The sequence below is a fragment of the Puntigrus tetrazona genome, chromosome 18 (genome assembly GCF_018831695.1).
Source record: "Puntigrus tetrazona isolate hp1 chromosome 18, ASM1883169v1, whole genome shotgun sequence".
In the NCBI taxonomy this organism is placed as follows: Eukaryota; Metazoa; Chordata; class Actinopteri; order Cypriniformes; family Cyprinidae; genus Puntigrus; species Puntigrus tetrazona.
In genome coordinates, this window is record NC_056716.1 from 3,279,998 (window position 1) to 3,299,004 (window position 19,007).

A 19,007-nucleotide genomic window follows, 5' to 3' on the forward strand; every position below is an offset into this window, starting at 1 on the left:
ATGACTGCACACTGATTCAGCTGCTACTCCATCCTTTACCTCCCGTGTTACAGTGCCTTCAAAGCGCAGTCTAGAGTTCATACTGTGAATCCAAACTAATAGGTTTTGGACATCACTAAGCCTGACCTGACCAATCACAAACATCCTTCTGTTCTGATGCAACAGAGATCAAATCTGTACGTTTTATCAGCTTTTTAACAACAGGAAACATTCTTACCTGTGTATTCCGGGAAACAGATACTCAGGGGAGATTTCTTGATCTTTTCAGCGAATAGGTCTTTCTTGTTGAGGAAGAGAATGATGGAAGTGTCAATGAAGAATTTGTTGTTACAGATGGAATCGAACAGCATAAGAGACTCGTGCATGCGATTCTGCAAGAGGAAAAGAAAGCAGAAGAACAGACAGAGAGAAAGAGGCAGACAGAAAAAACGTTTAGTGGAGAAATACGTACAGCAACAGTCAAGACAAGCAACTACAGCATAGCCGAAGCCCACAAAAATCAGGAAAGAAAGATTGTTTCCACCTACATCAGAAATGTGATTTTGAAACAGTTTGGTGAAATTATTAATATCTGCTCACTCCAGTAGTGATGATTCACCCCAAAGATTCTAATTATGCAGAGAAAATAATATACTTACAATCTGTGTTTACTTGCAGAAGATGCGGGACTCAAAAATGAACGCCACACCGGATTTCACGAGTACTTTATTCATTCATGTCATATAAATAGACATCCACTGTTCAATAAATAATCACAGCAGTGAGACACACATACAAACAATAATTACAGCAGTTTGAAAAAAAACAAACAAACAAAAAGTGATGGACGGTGAGATTACAGTAATGTGTGCGATGGGGAGAGCATGTCTGCCGGGTCCTGCTGTATTTAATCAGAATCAGATATGAATTAACCGCTATAATGAATCTCGCGATTTTAAATTTAAGTACCATTTCAAGTAAATTTGCTACATTAGCAAAACGTACCGCTTGAACTCATCACATTAGTCAGTCTGATGAAAGGAGTCTGGATACATCACCAACAGTTATTTGGACTGTGTCTACAAGCCAGGGAACAAATTGGCCTTTGTCCCTCAGCAACGGACAGACTCAATTACCCTTGAGTTTCTTTACCTTGGCCACTGACCTAATTATCCATGTGTCTGAGCTAACAATTGACGTGCATTAGCCTGCTGTCTCGTTACTCGTCATTCTTTAAAATCATAATCCAAATTTTATGGCCCATCAGACTGGGATTAAGGTCAAAGGAGTTTACTAAAAATGATACTGCTTTCCCTTTACACTCTCTGTTTGGCTTCTAGAATGAAAGTCACCATGCGGCCACACGTATGCTCTCTAAACGTAGAAAAACTGGATACAAAATAATAATGGACCTGAACAATGGCTGAAAGGTGCTTAGTACTGATACTGGCCGTATAATAACACATAACTGTTCGTAGTTGGCACAATTCAGCATGTATTACATCAAGGAAACCTTCAGATAGTGTGGCTTTTGGTTTATGAAAGGCTGTCTGAAGCGAACGACTGAATTCATTCGTGTTTCTTTAAGATTAACAGTAAGTTTAAACATCAGACGGTATTTTTACTTAACATTTTACTTATGTCAGAGTGCATATGTGACCCTGTTCCACAAAACCATATTGGTAAAGTATCTGAAAATGAGATTTATACGTCATCTAAAAGCTTGTAAAACAAACAAACAAGCTTTCCATTGGTGTATGAGTTGTTATGATATTATTTGGCCAATGTGCAACTATTTGAAAAAATTCTTAGCAATGCATATTACTAATCAAACAATATTTTGACACAGTATCCTAATTATTTTTGGCATTAAAAGAAAAATCAATAATTTTGATAATGTATTTTTGGCTACTGCTACAAACATATGCTACTGTATGCTGCTCATGACTGGTTTTATGTTCAAGGGTCACATATTACAAAGCTTGAACATCTCAAAGACAGTCAAAGTAAAAGATTAAAGCAGTTTCGTTAAAATAAATATATATTTTTATATGAAAGACTCCACAGGGTCTTTCAGATAATTTAGTCATGCTGTGCATCAGCTGTCAAATTACAATTTGTGTTGCACAAGATTAAAAATACCTTTCATCAGACATTAAAAAACGAAAGCCAAAAATCATTTTAAAAAGTCAACCTCCCTAAAAGTCGCTGTATAATTCACACATTGACTAAACTGATCCTATGGAGAGATGAATATTAAGAAGCGCTGTGTACACATATAGCAGCAAACATCCAAAGCATATATGGCACTGTGAATTATTGTCAATTACGGATCTGTACTTTCCCATACACAGAGACTCAAAGCAGGCCAAGGTCTAAATTCAATGCGAAGCACGTGTCTACCTATTCTAGAGAAAGCAACGGCTCATCAGACCAGTCCTTTCATCCCGGTCCATTCAGTACCTGTTACATTCAGCCTCAGCCCTAGATATGACAAAAAACTACTTCATACTCTGACCAGCAATCAAGCAGGACAGTATAAAATAGACTGAACTACAAACAAAACAGCATGCAGTGTGTGGAGAGACAGCTCTGTGATTCTATTACTTCAGTCACACTGATATGAAGCATATTACTCCAGTTGTTGCATGTGATTCTTGTGTGCGTGTCTACCATTCAAAAGCTTGGGGTCAGTATCCTTTTTTTTAAGCAAATAATACTTCTATCTAGCAACGATGCATTAAATTGATCAGTAAAGGTCCTTTTCTAATAACTGCTGTTATGCTGCTTTTAATAACTATTAATAACTGCTTTCTATTCATCTCAAAAATGAGCCATAGTTTCCTTAAAAGTTGCTGCCCGACTGTTTTGAACATTGACAATAATAATTAAACAATATTTCTTAAGCACTACATCAGCACATCAAAATTGTCACGTGTACGAACAATGATGAAATGTACTGTAGCTTTACCATCACAGGAATATAACAGTAAATATATCAACATAGACATTTTTATATATATATATATATAATATAAATATGAATATATTTTCTGATCAAATAAAAGATAAAGCTGTGTTTATAAAAAAAAAAATACTGACCCCAACCTTTAATGTACAGTATATACAGATTCATTTGATATGCATGTAGTACAAATCTCTTTCTTTGTAGTTATAATCAGCTTTGTCTCAAAATGCAAAAAGCTAAAAAGTAAGAAGATTTTGAATCTTCGGAATTTCCTGGGTGTCTGGTTTGAAAGGTCCAAAATCCAATTTTGAAGAGTAACACGTCCAGTTGTTTTTTAGGATGCTATGAGGCTAACATTTTTGCGGTTTGGCTCAGGGCATCGGACATTTGCACTCTCTTCTAAATGCCAAGTAAATGTCAAGCCTAGTGTTTCATCAACACTCTGAGATTGCTGCCAACTCAGAACACATGTAATATGAGCCAGCTTGTGAATATTCACAGATATTCATATCCCATAATGCATTCATTTGAAAATAATGCATGTGTATAGAGCATCATTACAGTGCCGCTTATGTAGTCATCTGATTTTAAAATATTGCCACATAACCTCACTGAATCTGGAATTATTTATCTTCATACTGTGTAATAAGGACAAAAGAATGTGCCTGACTTTACAAGCTTAGCTACAGTAGGAAAAAGTAGGAAGTAGTGGAGGTTTGGCACCAATTTTTACTTTAAAATATCTCCTGACCTCTCTCTAACACACCAGGAAGGTGTCAGGAAGGACATTCAAAGCACATTCCTGTATTTGTAACAATGTACCAAAATCAATAGTTGAGTTGAGACCTTTGGTTTAAATTTAGCACATAAATTAAAGAACAACTCTGTGAGGACCAGATTTGAGTTAGTTCTCACCTTATAAAAGGCCATCAAATGACCTGACACACATCTGGAGACATTTAAAAGTATAACACGAAGACAAAATGTCATATATGACAACAGTTGCCACTGTATTCTGGGGTTGTGTAGGAGCTGGGCCTCGCTGCGGCTTAGTAAAGGCCACAGAAGCGCAGGTTGTTAGCGATGATGACATCGGTGACAGCGTCAAAGACAAACTGAATGTTGTTTGTGTCTGTAGCACAGGTGATGTGCGAGTAGACCTCCTTGTCGACTGACTTGTTCTTACTCTCGTACTGGGACTGAATGTAGACCACCGCTTCCATGAACATGTCTGAACCTGCAGCACAGGTTGAGTCAGGTAAGGAATAAAGGAAGAAATGAGAGAGGCAGACATTGTGATTAAAATATATATATATTTTTAAATAAAGAAAAGTTGGAAAGGGGGGCAAAAGAGAATAGAAACAATGGTGGTGAATGTAAATCGAAATTGAACACTTAAATGAAAAACTAAATACACATGCATATAATTTGCATGTTATATACTTTTTTTTTTTTTTTAAAGTAATACAATGACTTTTCTTTAATACTATTTAATACTTTATTATGGAATGTTAATATTATTGACATTATTGATATAATTAATATCAATCAATACCTTGTTAATTCTGAAACTGAAATCAACAAAAATTTCATAACTATTGTTAAAATAGCCCTTGATGTCATAGTCTATTTTTAAACTATGTTTAGTTTTAAATTAAGAAATATATATATATATATATATATATATATATATATATATATATATATATATATATATATATAGATAGATAGATAGATAGATAGATAGATAGATAGATAGATAGATCTATCTATCTATCTATCTATCTATTCTCAAAGTTATTTGTGACTGTTTGTGTAGGCTGTATTTCATATATCATTCAGTGTAACGGGTGAAGAAAAACAGCAAGTGACTGTTTTGGCTGTTTTCCCCTCAGTGCTGGAAAATACAGAAATGTGGGCTGTCCAGATTAGGGATGTGAATCCATCCACAAGCAATAAAATAACAGGATGGTTCTTCTCCTAAAGATTTATTGTGCTAATTGGCTTCAGGAGAGTGTTATTCTACAATCCTCTCCTCATCAATTATTTTGTCTTTCTTCCTTTGCAAGCATTTCTTAACACCAGGATAATGAGTTTACCTGTGTACTCTGGGAAGCAGATACTTAAGGGAGATTTCTTAATTTTCTCCTCAAAAATGTCCTTCTTGTTTAGAAAGAGAATGATGGAGGTGTTTGTGAACCATTTGTTGTTGCAGATGCTGTCAAACAGCTTCAAGGACTCGTGCATGCGGTTCTACAGAAAGAAAAATAAGACATCAACATCATTTACAGACATGCATACACAAAAACAGAGACATGCACATTTACTCAGAAATAAATAGGAACATATTAATGAAGCTTATGGTTTTTTAGATTATCTGAAACAGGCATCCAACATTTAAAATAAATATTTTAACATAAAAAACAATAATTCATATATATATATATATATATATATATATATATATATATATATATATATATATATATATATATATAGATAGATAGATAGATAGATTTAGCTCACAAAATGATCTATCAATTACAAACCCACGTACACACACTCGCTCTCAGCCGCTCGCTCTTATCCACGCTCACACACACATTCAGGTGCAATCACACTTGGAGTGCAAAATTAGAATATGAAGTGAGACATGAACAGAAAAAAGAAAGGAAATTTAACAAAGAGCCAAGAAGCCAGAAAAGGAAACTAAACATTTTCTGCTACCTAAGAAATTAATTATTAATCTCATCACGGTGGTATACAAAGAATCTCAGGTTAATTATAGTGGGAAAATGATAAAGATATACACTCTCCTTATTTTCATATGCAATTAATAAATTATTATTCTGCTCATTATTTGTCTGTCATCTGAATGGTAATGAATTCAGAGTTGGAAGCAGTGACTCTCTCTTTGATGTGTCTGATCATTTTAGGAGGAAACTGGAAAGAACGAGGTCAGCCGATCACTTTTGCCAGCAACAACCAATTAAAAGTTGAGGTTTTGAAAAGAACCAGTAATGCATCTAGAATATCTGATATAATTTAGTTACTGAAACCAGCATATATCAGAAACAAGCAAACATTTCAAGGGAGAGTTCACAAAAAAATGTTAATTCTGTATGACATTCTTTCTTCTGTGAAAGACAAAATTAGATTTTCGTTCATACAATTAAAGTCAATTGGGTTGACATCTGACCCCACTTAATGCAGCATTGAAAGCACTGAAAAAAACTGGGGTAGGATTTACATAATAACTAGCACATTTTAAGTATATACTCTACATGCATACATATTTTATTTGCAGCTTCAAATTATTTCATTGAAATAATAACCGAACTTTATATCATAATTTTCCTATTGGTTTAAATTAAAAGTACAACATAACGCCTACTGCTTCCAGCTCTGTTTAATATGTGCTTCAACTGAGGTTGGTAATGATAATTTCATACCTGTGGAAGGGCCGCCTGTAGAGCTGGGCTGGATTGTTTAGCGATTGGTTAGAGAAGAAAGCCGATGGCGAGAGGTGACAGGAGAGCAGCTGAGATGTTTTGAAGGAGAGACGCAAATGCAGAGGTGGCCCGCTGGAGGCCACGGGAGCAGCCGAGCGGAACCGGACATGCACCAGAACCCAACACTTCACCACTTCACTCACATTTCCCACCCTCAGATACCACTGCTGCTGGTACTCACACGTACAGGCACACACACTAAAATGCTAGACAACAGTGGAGCAATGCAGAATCGGTCCATGCGTTGTCACAAACGAAGAAAAGAACAGCTCTAAACGAAAGTCTCACACAGGTCAAATTTGAAGGAAGGCACAGTGTTTGAAGGAAATAAATGCATGTCTGTGTTGAAACGGAGGAGGAAAGGCCACAGGGTGCACAGGAGAGAAGGTCGGGACAGAATGTCAAACGGCAAATGCGTAAACACTGATAGAGCGCTGAATGGACGAGCACTGACAGGAGCCACGTACTGACAGGATCTGTATGTGTGTTTATCTCTGCCCGTTTGTTTCGCCAGGACTTTCTTACAGAATAATAGAATCTGTCTTCGTTTTTTATCGCTTCCATAGATCAGGTGAATATGGGCGCCTGGGAGTTGCTGTATTTATGGGGAGCCACTTTTCTAGCCATAAAAGCCCTCCTATGTCCAAAACGTGTCACCGTAAATCCCTCTGATGTTGTAAAAATTCTCTTATCAGAGTTTGTCAAGAGAGAGTGTGTCTGGGCAGATCTGAGGCCTGTGTCACACACAGACGTCCAAGCATGACTCATCACACCTGCCATGATTCTATTGGCACAGTCACAGAATCGATCAATAGTGTGGGGACATTAATAATTCTTTGGGTTTTTTTTCTTTTAAAGGACACTGTAAAAAGGTTCTCAACTTAAAAAGAAGGCTTTTTGTTGAACTTGTCTACTTAATGCCAGGTTCTGTCATAAAACTGACGGTGTAGGCAGATTGGTCCTTAACCCAAACTGATGGTATTTGCAGCATTAAACTACTCGGTTCAAGCTGATTGGTTCATGACGCACACGCAGCCAATGATATGCAAGCTGCTTTATATTTAAATACATGGTTAACATTCACTAGTTCTTCTGAAACCCTCCACCTTCCCCAGCTCTACCTATACAGACTAATTACGGGTTATTACATCTTTGCTATTTGCCGTTTCCTTGATTTAGTGTTTTTAAATTGCTAAATTTAATAAAAAGAAATGGACATGGTGAGCAAAGTGCCTGTTAAACTAATAACAACATCAGGAGGCGAAACTCAGCCTACATGCTGACCTCAACACGTGACTAAGGTAATAATGAACATAATTACAATTTAAGTAAAGGTACAAATTCATCCTGACATCACAAGACAACAAGTTACTAATAGTGTTGCAAAAACATAAAAAGCTAGACAATTTCCAGACACATGCAACCATTTAATTCATTCATGCCCCAGCGGCAACCCAGCACTTTGAGAAACCATTATGCAGGTTGGTTATCAGAGGAGAAGCATTTGCAACACAGTCATGACAGCTACAATACTCAAAGCTATTCCATTATTAGACTTATCCAAATAATTGTTTTGTTTTTAATTCAGCTTTGCTTCAATATGATGGTAAAGTGTTTGGGGCATCAAAACATGACCCATGATTCAAACCCAGGCCACCCACATTTTAGAACATGCTTGCCAGCAGCGTGCCATCAACAGCCTTACAAAAATGAATGGCAATAATATTGAAATAAATACAAAACACTTAACAGTGGTATTATTTACTGGTTTTAAAATTTTACAGTAAGCACAAGATGACACGAAGAGCATAAGCATTACCTAACGCGTAGATTAGCGTGGGGGTTCACAATGAAGAAACACCGCTGACCTTAAAAATTTCTAAAAACCAGATAAACAAAAATGTTCCGTGGCCCTGTTTTAATTATAAGGCTGTAAATGATTACACAGCACATCGTGTTCACTTGAACGGCAACATAATTGCAATTACAGAGTTCAGCAGTGGATGAAGATTGCGTAGTCTGCATTATGTAGTCACTGCAGCGCTGTCCGTCAAGATTTGATATCTTTAAGATGATCTTATCCGATCTTATCTGATCTAAAGCACGAGAAAACGTGTTCAAATACCCGTTAATTATTTTTGTTAGTGTGTTAAGTGTGCACACTTGAGTGCATATGAAACACAACGCTGAGTGTGCGCATGCAATTGAGTCTGTGTGTGTCAGAGAATAAGCGCAGGTATGTGTGTTTGTGTGACTGTGCGTGTAAGTGTGTCTTTAGTGCTCACCGTGGTCTCGTCTTCATGGAGCACCTGGTCGTATCCACTCAGAGCCACGCAGAAGATAATGGCGGTCACGTCCTCAAAGCAGTGGATCCATTTCTTCCTCTCCGACCTCTGACCTCCCACATCAAACAGCCTGAGTGGACACAAATCAGCATGAGCTCAGGACACAATAATAAAATGCATCATTCAAGCAACATACTGTACGTTCCCTTTCAGTACATTTTTTAAAAAGAAATCAATACTTTAATTTAGCACATTTAAGACATTTATAATGTTAAAAACCCAGGAATGTGAGCTTTCTATTCATCAAAGAATGCTGAAAAAAAACACAATTTCCCCAAAAAGCGATCATGTAACACTGAACATTGAAGCAATGGCTTTGCCATCACAGCAATAAATTGTTATAAATGTTAACATGGAAAACACTGTAATTATATTTCACAACATTACTGTTTTATTGTTTTTGATCAAGTAAATGCTTTGTGTCAATTACGATTATACTTGTTGAGACTGTTATATGACTATGCTTTAATATGACCTAAATCTTAAATATGTAATGATTTTCATTTAATATAAGTAGCAGATGTATCTTTCAGATACTAGCGTCTGCTTCAGAACATGTAATTCAGCTGTCCACCGAGGTCCTGCCCTTTTCTACGAAAATGCTAGCTTCTGCTGTAACAGTATGGTGCATTTCTAAATCTGTCTTCAGAATCTGCCTAACTCCCATCAACACTTTTATTTCAGTCCTCTGTTTTCATGCGCTATCAGCCTGAGAGAGTGTAAAAAAACCCCTGTGAATGAGGAGATGATATGAAGTGAGATGATGTGGATGTTTGGAGATATTCATCTGCGCTAATCTCGGTCTACAACCACTCCAGTTGTAATGTGACTTAAAAACACATTTTGCTACATATATTAGATCAGACTTTTTTTCATCTGAAACATGGTCCAATTATGAATCACGAAGGAGTGGAAATGATAGAAACGGTAGTACTCCAACAGCCGGCGCAAGGCTCTGAATTACACGCCGTACATTCCGATGCATAAATTACACACCAATCAGTCTCACCTGAAGTGCAGGTTCTTGAAGGTGAAGTGGGTTTCTACAATCCCGGTGGTCTTCACTCGGGTTCGCAAAATGTCCTGCTCTGTGGGCTGGTAGTCTGCAGCGCCGATCCGATCTAAACTGTCTAAGTAACTGAAGGAAGAAAGAAGGGATGAAAGTTAGGACCAGCATTTTTTCACAGAAACTGCCATTCACAAAAAAGAGATACTAGTAGATACTATGAAATCCAGAATGTGTTGTTTGTATTACTGCATAAAAACATCATATATAACATCATAATGTTATCCTGTATTTAAATGTAGTAACTTCTGAAACTGATCAAAAGTGTCAGTAAAGCCATTTGCAATATAAGGTCACAAATACACGATTGTTCATTGTGTTTGTCACTACAAAATGTCTGAATGATCATGTGACACTTGAGCCTTGAAGACGGAAAAATTTAACTCTGCCATCAACATTTGTTTTAAATTGTAATATTGTTTTAAAATATACTGTAAATGCAGATTTGCCCTGCGCAAGTCACAAATGTATTAAAAAATAAATTCTAGGTGATCTCCCCTGTCATCTTTTGTTGACAGTTTCTCATTTATGCTCTGACAGAAAAATCACTGCTTTTCACATAATGAATTCAACAAATCAGATGAGAGTCCATCTCACTAAAGTCGCAATCTTAGAAAGACGATCAGACTACGGGACATAAAGTATAAGTCAGAATAAAACATTAAACATCCTTCTTGTGCCACTCACAGCAGACACACACACACACACACACACACACATATACACACTATCCTCTTCAAAACAAAACAGTGATGCAAGCAGACAGGGAGGACCGAGCCTGCTTTTCAACAATGCGTGATGCATATTCTCCAAGGCTGTGGATGTCATTTATCTTCCAGATGAAAGAAACAGTGAAATATGTGTGCTTCCAAATTGGATGCCAGTTGAATTGAAGGTTGAGTACTGCAAGACGCCGAAACATCCATCAAAGCCTTTGGCTGGAAATTCTGGTAGACAGTAGACACTAATGGATTATTACATCAAAATGCAATTCCAAAAATGTTTTGACACATTTAGAGGGAAATAACTGCTGGAGAAGTATCTGATTCTTAAGCAACTAGCATTCCGGATCAGTTCGATTTTTCATTTGGTATCCTGTGATATTATGTCTAGTACGCTTAGGATGCATGCTGCTCTTTCTCTTTGTTTTTTATTCTTCTATGCCTCCTTTGCTGTCCATCTGCAGCGAAGTGATGTTGCAGTTGCAGGTTTCTTTGGTTGCTGCAGAATTCTTCAGAGAAATGTGAACATTCCACTGTCGCTACCGTCTACAGCGCTAACGTAAGCTCACCTCGCCATCTTGAAAATTCCTCCTAATTAAAGCTTCATAGCTAAAGTCTATGTACAGCGATGTTTGGGGTTAGTAAGACGTTTTTGATCTAATACTTTATTTATGAAAAAATTAATGGCATAAACACTTTTATTCAGCACGGTAACAATGATTTAGTTAAAAGCACCAGGAAAGGGATTTGTGACAATACAAAATATTTCTATTTTAAATAAATGTTTTCTATTCATCAACGAATCCTAAAAAAAATGTGTCAGTTTGTTAGCTGTTTTCAAAACTGATAATAACACTTTGCTATTTAAGCACTATAACATTATTAACAGCATGTTAGAATGATTTCTAATGCCTCATGTGACACTGAAGACTTTTAAATCGTTATACTACTGTGTTACTATTGTTTTACAAACAAATGCAGCGTTTTTGAGCAGAAGAAACTATGTTAAAAATGTATAAATCTGACAAATACCAAACTGCTGAATGATATAATCTAGCTGAATGGGTTAAAATAATCTTCACAAACAGCTTGGCTCACTTCTGTGAAGCAATATTATATTCAAATCTGAAAATGACGCCATATATTTAACTTCTCCACCTCAAATCAAGCTTACAAATGCACTCTTCAGGTTGGTCTAGGTAATGCTGAATAAACAAACAAGTGTATGAAAATGGCAAATGACACTGAAATGCAGGACGCCCTACAACCGCTACACTGAGCGTTACATTTCATTTTTACACTCATTTTTCAGTGACTCGTTTGTTTCCTCCCCCTTACACTGTCCCGGGCTACACATGTACATCCTTCTGACCTCATAACGTCCTCTCTAGCAAGAAACTCCACATTCAACAACACGCGGCCTAACTAAACGTTTTTTGTTTTTTTTTAAACAATTCAGTTAAATATCAGATAATAATGTAACAGGTCCTGTGCCAAGTCTCCACATGTAGTGACACTGAGTCAGATTCAGCGGCTGATAAAGGCAAAGTTGCAACTGATATAAAGCCCGAATTGGGGGAAAAGAGTAAAAATAAAAGAATGAGACAGGAAGTGAGGGCAAGGTCTATGACATTAGAGGTCTAAAATTCTCTGGGAAACAGGATCTATTTTAAACCTGGAAACAGACTGAAGTTTTAGCATTCTGAAAATGTTAACACGTATAAACTATATGATGTAAATAGAAGATTTTGCACAATTAAAAGGATATTAATATAATGCCTAAATTGGAATACATTTCTTAGACTTCACACTATATATTCTCACATGTATTTTGATATTTCACCTCACTGACTCTAGGGGGTGCTGTTGCTGTGACTGTAACTTGCTGAGTTGTATTAATGTTTAATAGTGGTGCTTTTGGTTTGCAGGATCGCTTAGTGGCACTTAAATCAAGTCTACCTGACACAGAATGAACTTAAGTACTCAAGTATGAACTGCTCTCATAGGACACAGTCTCAAACAGGACATCACTTGAACAGAAATAATAAGTATAACCATCCACTGACATTATTTTTTAATCTCTTCTCTTTGATAGTGTTAGCGCTACCTCACTCACTCCGGGGCACCTTCCTCTGTGACCTGTATCTGTTGGCTGTGCATGAGTTTCTCTCAGCATATTTGTCTATTAACAAATAGCAGATTTAGAGCAGCTATGTTAACTGAGGATTTTCATAAGCCCTTTTTTTAGAAAGCAACTGTCCGTGCTAGCCTGATAAAACCACTATAAGCACCGGTAATCTTCCATTACATTTGACTAAAGGCAAATTTCACTGGAGTCACGGTTCAAAGTTTCAAACATTAAAAATAAGAACCATTATTAATATTTGAGCAGCACAAATGGCAAAAAACTATACTGCATAGACGATTATTTTTGTTTAAAAGTGACCGTCAAAGACGCTCACAATAATGCAAAGGATTTTTTTTTCATAAAAGAATGTATCATGGTTTCCACAACAATATTAAGCTGCCAAAGATTTGAAAAACTAAAAAATGTAAGATCCATTATTAATATTTGAGCAGCTCAAACAGTAATTCATAATTCTAGAGCACCAAACATTTCTGAAAGATGAAGTGACACTAATGAACTGCTGAAAAAATGAACTTTGATATTACAAGAATAAATTGCATATTAAAAATATATGAAAATAGAAAATTTTGAGTTTTTAACTATAATAGGATTTTACAATATTACAGTTTTTTTTTAAATCAAATAAATGCAGCTCTGTTGACTCATAAGAGACTTATTTAATTCATTCATTTTTACTTTTATTTTTTTTATTTATTCCAAAAAAAGCGCACATTTATATTTGTCTGTGTGCTTCACAAAATGATATCATAATGCGTTGCACATCTGTGCCTGTTCAGTTGGCCGTAGGTGCAGAGAACACACACTTCAAGGAAGAATCGTGTGCTTTTGTGTACAAGTCTGCGTGTGCGCAAGCGCATTTTGATATTCGCAGCGGTGCTAATGTTTTTTATCTTCTATGCACTCAATGCCCTGATGGTGTTCTGAGGAGAAGCTGTATGTACTATTGTAAATCTTTCATAAATACGGCAACACACTATGTGGACTTCACTCCGTCGTTTTAGGCCTAATGGACACGCGGGTGGGGTTGTGCTGTAGGGTTTCTTCACTTCTCTCTCTCTCCTTTTAATATGGGAAACTCGTATCTCTCTACCACTCAGGCTGCTTGCCAGCTCTGCCCTTCCCCCTGCTCCCTCTCTCTCTCTCATACACCATCTTTCTTTCTTTCTCCCTCCACCCTCCCTCTGTTTCCTGCTGCTACTTGAGTGCTCTGCCTGGCAACACCTCTCAGCGGCCTGCCTGCTGTCTGCTGCTACCCATCATGGAGAGAGAGACAGAAAGATGTGCAGGAAAAAGAACTACAGGGCATTGTAGACATTGTTACCACATTTATTGTAATGACAAAAAGGTCTGAAATTCAAGAATGCTACAATAAGCCTATTCACTGATTCTTAGGGGAAGTGTAGTACAACATTATAATTAATATGGAAAGTCAAAGAAAGAAGGGAGACTTGACCTCTGAAATTAGCGTACCGTTGATTAAAATGATAGTTTGCCCAAAAAATGAAAATTCTGAGTTGTTTCAAGCACACAGATATCACAATCGCATCCTTTGCAAAAAAAGAACATGTTAGTATATCATATGTAGTATAGTTTAATAGTAAAACTATTATATGTTAAATACAGATAAGTTTTGATTGCCATAGAAAGTTTCATTGTTGAAAAGAATTTCTAGCCAGTGACCACCGAAGATAGATGTTATTTCCAATGCGACAAAAAAATCTGTAAAGATTTCTCCAAAAATTCTGAATAAGTGAAACTTCCTACATATTCTGAAAGCAAAGCCACTGAAGGTTCATCTGAAAGATGAAACATTTATCAAAGAACATCATCCTACTGTCCAACGCTTCAATAAGAACATAGAGTTCCTATTTTTGCTCTGGAAATGTCAAGAAACAAGGTTGCTGAACTGAAAGCAATCTAGATAGCAAGTTTCAGTTCTGGTCATCGGAAGGCATTAGAATTCTGACACTTTTCTTATAACCAGAAGTGGAACGTGCATCTAGTTAATGCTATAATTGTAAGAAAAATGCTGAAGAAATGAAATTAGCAGACATACAATTGAAAAGAGGAAGGCAAAAAGAACAAAGCTGAAAGGACTAGAGGAACATGACTGGAGAGATGGGGAATGATTGCAGCGTGGAAGAGGAGGAGCTTTTAAAAGATAAACTCTATGGCACCATAAAGTGGACAGCATCAGAGTTACATAGAAGAGAGTGGTGACTGTGAGAGAAGGAGAGAGGAAGGACAGAAATAGTGAAAAAAGTTCAGATAATGATGGAAGGTTCCAGAGAACAAATGACTGAGGGCCAATCTAATCCTGTTTTAGCATCTTAGCTGGGAAAGACCACTGGACCTCGATCCGAAATCTTCTGAAATGTCTCTTGATATTCAAGTTTTAGTCCAATATAGAGAAAAAAAAGAGCTTCAAGGTACATGGAACCCAGTGTGTTGCGCACTGTAATCTGTCAGTGTGGATAAACAGCTCAAAGGAAATTATCTTGAATCTCTCCCAAGCTATTTTCTTTAGTCAGTGATTGACATGAAAGAATGACATACAAGTTGTACCTGTCAAGCTAGCCACGTCTTAGTATAAATACACACAAACACACACACACAAATAAAAGCTACGAAACATAAACACAGGTGTACAGGTGTGTTTTTGTGCACTGTGCCACTAAATCCAAAGCAAAACTACATAGAAGCACATTTGAAGCATGTGATGGGATCAAAAGACTGGGCACTGAAAAAAAGATTTTAAAGAGAAATTACTTCTATATATTGTAAAAATATATAATTATATTAAATAAAATTTTACATATGATAAATTCAGTTTTTAGGAAGCAATGCAACTAACTGGGCTATCAATAAAGACAGTAAGCAGACTGTATGAATTAATGGAGGTTCTGGATGGAAAATGCCTTTTTCCTGTAAATATGTGTGTTGTGCATTCAATTCTTTCCGAGGAGTTACAGCATTTTAATTATTATCAAGGTTTCTGAACACTGAAAAAAATACAACAACAATGTACTAATAAAAAAGACTATAAAACAGTAAATATCGGTCAGCCATACAGCTGTAAATATCTTTCAGAAATCTTTCCCAAACACATAAACCCTAAGATTAAATACACTGTAACATTTACCATTTCAGTTTTCATTCACCTGAACTCGAAGACGCGCTACGGTACAACCGTTTGTCTTACTGATCACTGAACAAAAGGCAGAACATTTATGCAAAACTTGGTGATGTTTATATGCAAATAACGAAGAGAAAATTTTGGCACCCTAAACAGTCCTTCCCCTCCCCACATTTGTCACATAGCAACATGATCTATGTTGTCGATATGTGAGCAAGCAATTTGTCTTCATCTAAACACCGCTTCCCACAAGGACAGGCTTCCCAAACTATTACAGTAAACCACAACATCAGAAACATAATGCTGACGAAACTCTTACACACATGCACTCACCGTACAACACACATACATAACTCGAGACCTTTCATCAGCGCATGCTGTAATTGCATCTGTAAACTCACTTCAGAGTGACATTTTGCTGAGCTCAAGTAATACTCTAAAAGCAACCTGTTCGAACAAGCGTTGGAAATAAAGATTATACATATTATGCTGTAGACACTACCTAATGTGACCGCGTTCAGTTTACAGTCCATAAAATATATGCCCCGTGGATATTTCTCTAAAATGAACTGGACTGCAGTGTGATAGTCAATGATATAATAAATGATTGGTATGTTTAGACAGAAAGCTCTTAATGAAGAGTAAAGCACTAATGACTCTTCCCAGCAGAGGGCTGTACTTACTATTGGGCGGAGTCATTGAGCTGATACTCGCGGGCACGGCTGAAGCACTCCTGGATGCCTGAGTCAGACCACAGGCGGATCATGGCGGACAACAGCTCCGGAGAATAGGGCTCGGTATCCTCCATACGGCTCACAACATCGCAGACCATCTTAGCATCAGCCTGTTAAAAGCAAGCACACGTACAGAACATCCATCAGTGTGGTCGAGGATAGTTGCAAACAGAAGAATTCAAAGACACCCATTTCGGGATAAATCTCAATTATGAGAACTTAAAACTTCTTGTCATTTTTTTCAAAGACCAAAACATCTGGGCTGTTCTATTAATTGTTTTTAGCTCTTTCCTCTTCAGGGCTGTTGACAGTGACAGTTCAACAAAACAACTAGAAGACCTTCATTTTGTAATTTCCAGTGACAAGTGCAACAGCATCGGTTGGTTTTGTGACAAAATCGAGCAGAGTTTAACTTTATGCAAATAAGCAGTGATGCATTGTGGGAACGCCTACTAGCAACTGACAGCACTGAGACTCGTGACCTGAAGCAATTTCTTCACAGACAGTGTGATTGTGGCTTTACTGTGTCAACAACTGACTCATCTGTGCCTTTTATACTCATTCCAAAGAATTTTAGCAGAAACATACGAGACAAAATTGACTGCTTGAATGAAAATTATTACAAATATTTTTGTCTGGTTTTCCAGTGAGCATGACTGTTTGCTCAATAAACGTAGGTATATTATAAAACATTAATAAAAGGTTTTGTTTCTGAAAAAAATAATCTTCTTTTAAATATATTTTAGTTATTTTTACAGGCAGAATAAAAGGGAAGAAAATATCTGACTAAGACTTAACAATCTAAAAATGAACCATTTGCATTGAACAACAGCATTGAAAGGATGACTGAAAGACGCAAGTTCACATTATATTTGCCCTCTTTATAAGCTAAATCTTTATAAAAATATTTGGGGGCTATACAAACTTAAGGGCAAAATATGAGAGCATTACAGGAAAAAAAGAGATAACAGAATCTGCAACTGTTCCAGTACTATCAACTAAACCATCAACTTTATTATTTTAATGATTAAATCTGCCACTCCTCATTTACGCAGTTGCTCCACTTGAAAAATGTGAAGACTTTTAAGGGCACACTTAATAATGTTGAATTTGCGATTGAGGCAAGTCTCTTATATTTAATTGTTAATATATTCAGTAGTCAACATCTGAAGTGGATCCAAAAAAATCTAAATTGTCATAAGACATGAACGCATTTTGGTTTTACTACTGTGTGTGTGTGTGTGTGTGTATATATATATATATATATATATATATATATATATATATATATATATATATATATATATATATATATATAATTGCTATTTGTTCATTTGCAAAAGAGACAACTGTTTTATTTATTGATTGTCATTGTATATTATAATAAATATCAATCAAACTACAGATAACTAAAATAATAAAACGTCACAAAAATAAACATGATTTTTGAAAATGAAAAAAAAAAATCTGTTTTTGCAAATACATTTTTCATACACACACACACAGTATATACTATAGAAATATATTCACATACAATATATAAATACATAGACAATATATACACACACACAACATCATGACTTCCTGTTTCATTCTTCCCTCCCTCTTACTTCCTCTGTCCTCCTCCTATGACATCACTCCCTTTAACAAACACGTTTAAAAAGCTTGTCAGCAATAATGACTTCTGAAAAGAGCGTTTAGTTTTTTTTAAAGAGATCACAATTGAGCTTACTACACGAAGGGGCTGGGTTCCGCCGACCCGCAAATCCACAACAGACATGCAACTACACAAGCCAAAAGAGGAGAGCGTGAGAAATGGACTAGATGAGTGGAGTGAAAAGAAAAGACCCATGTTAAATAGAGAGTGGATGAGAAGATGGGGGTCAGTTCAAGAAGGCTGGTCTTGCACCCTCTCCATTATCTGCTGTGAGAAAGCGTAAAGTGTTCACACACTAAAAGGAGTGAGATGTGGGGGCCTGGGAATTAAAAAGAGGAGGAAAAACAAAGCACGGATGTCTCTAATTAATCCATAATTAATGCAAATGCTATTTTGTGAAGTTTATCTACTGTGAAGATGCAGATATATTCCTCTCCTCTGAGAAAAAAAGGATGCATCTTCCGTATGACTTGTCAATAGGGACAGATATTGCTGCCATCTCCATGGTGATGCAGCGGGGGCAGCATCAGCAGCAGGAGGCCTTATGATTGGCTGAGGGAGCCTCCCTTTCCTTCTCCCCCAGTGAGTGTGACCTTTGAGAGCAAGTCCTCTGAACTCAGCATGACTGAACCTTCTGGAGTCCTTATATCAAACATATATATATATACACACACACACACACACACACCATACAGTATTTAATCCTAATAGATTCCTAATCAGAATCAGATTTTTTTTT

The 19,007-nt window shown here is 36.6% G+C and overlaps 1 protein-coding gene across 3 annotated transcripts in view; it reads right to left on the reverse strand.

The window, feature by feature from the left end:
* Window positions 1-19,007, reverse strand: part of gnao1a (guanine nucleotide binding protein (G protein), alpha activating activity polypeptide O, a) — a 76,566-nt gene that overhangs the window by 3,244 nt on the left and 54,315 nt on the right. The window contains exons 4-8 of one of the 3 annotated variants that reach the window (XM_043264474.1): window positions 16,561-16,721; window positions 9,814-9,942; window positions 8,745-8,874; window positions 5,047-5,200; window positions 381-4,184 (exon numbers count right to left, since the gene is read on the reverse strand). In XM_043264474.1, coding sequence (XP_043120409.1) covers window positions 3,997-4,184; window positions 5,047-5,200; window positions 8,745-8,874; window positions 9,814-9,942; window positions 16,561-16,721 — 762 coding nt within the window. In that variant the 3' untranslated portion in view covers window positions 381-3,996. The other 2 variants (XM_043264475.1, XM_043264473.1) reach the window with 2 other exon arrangements.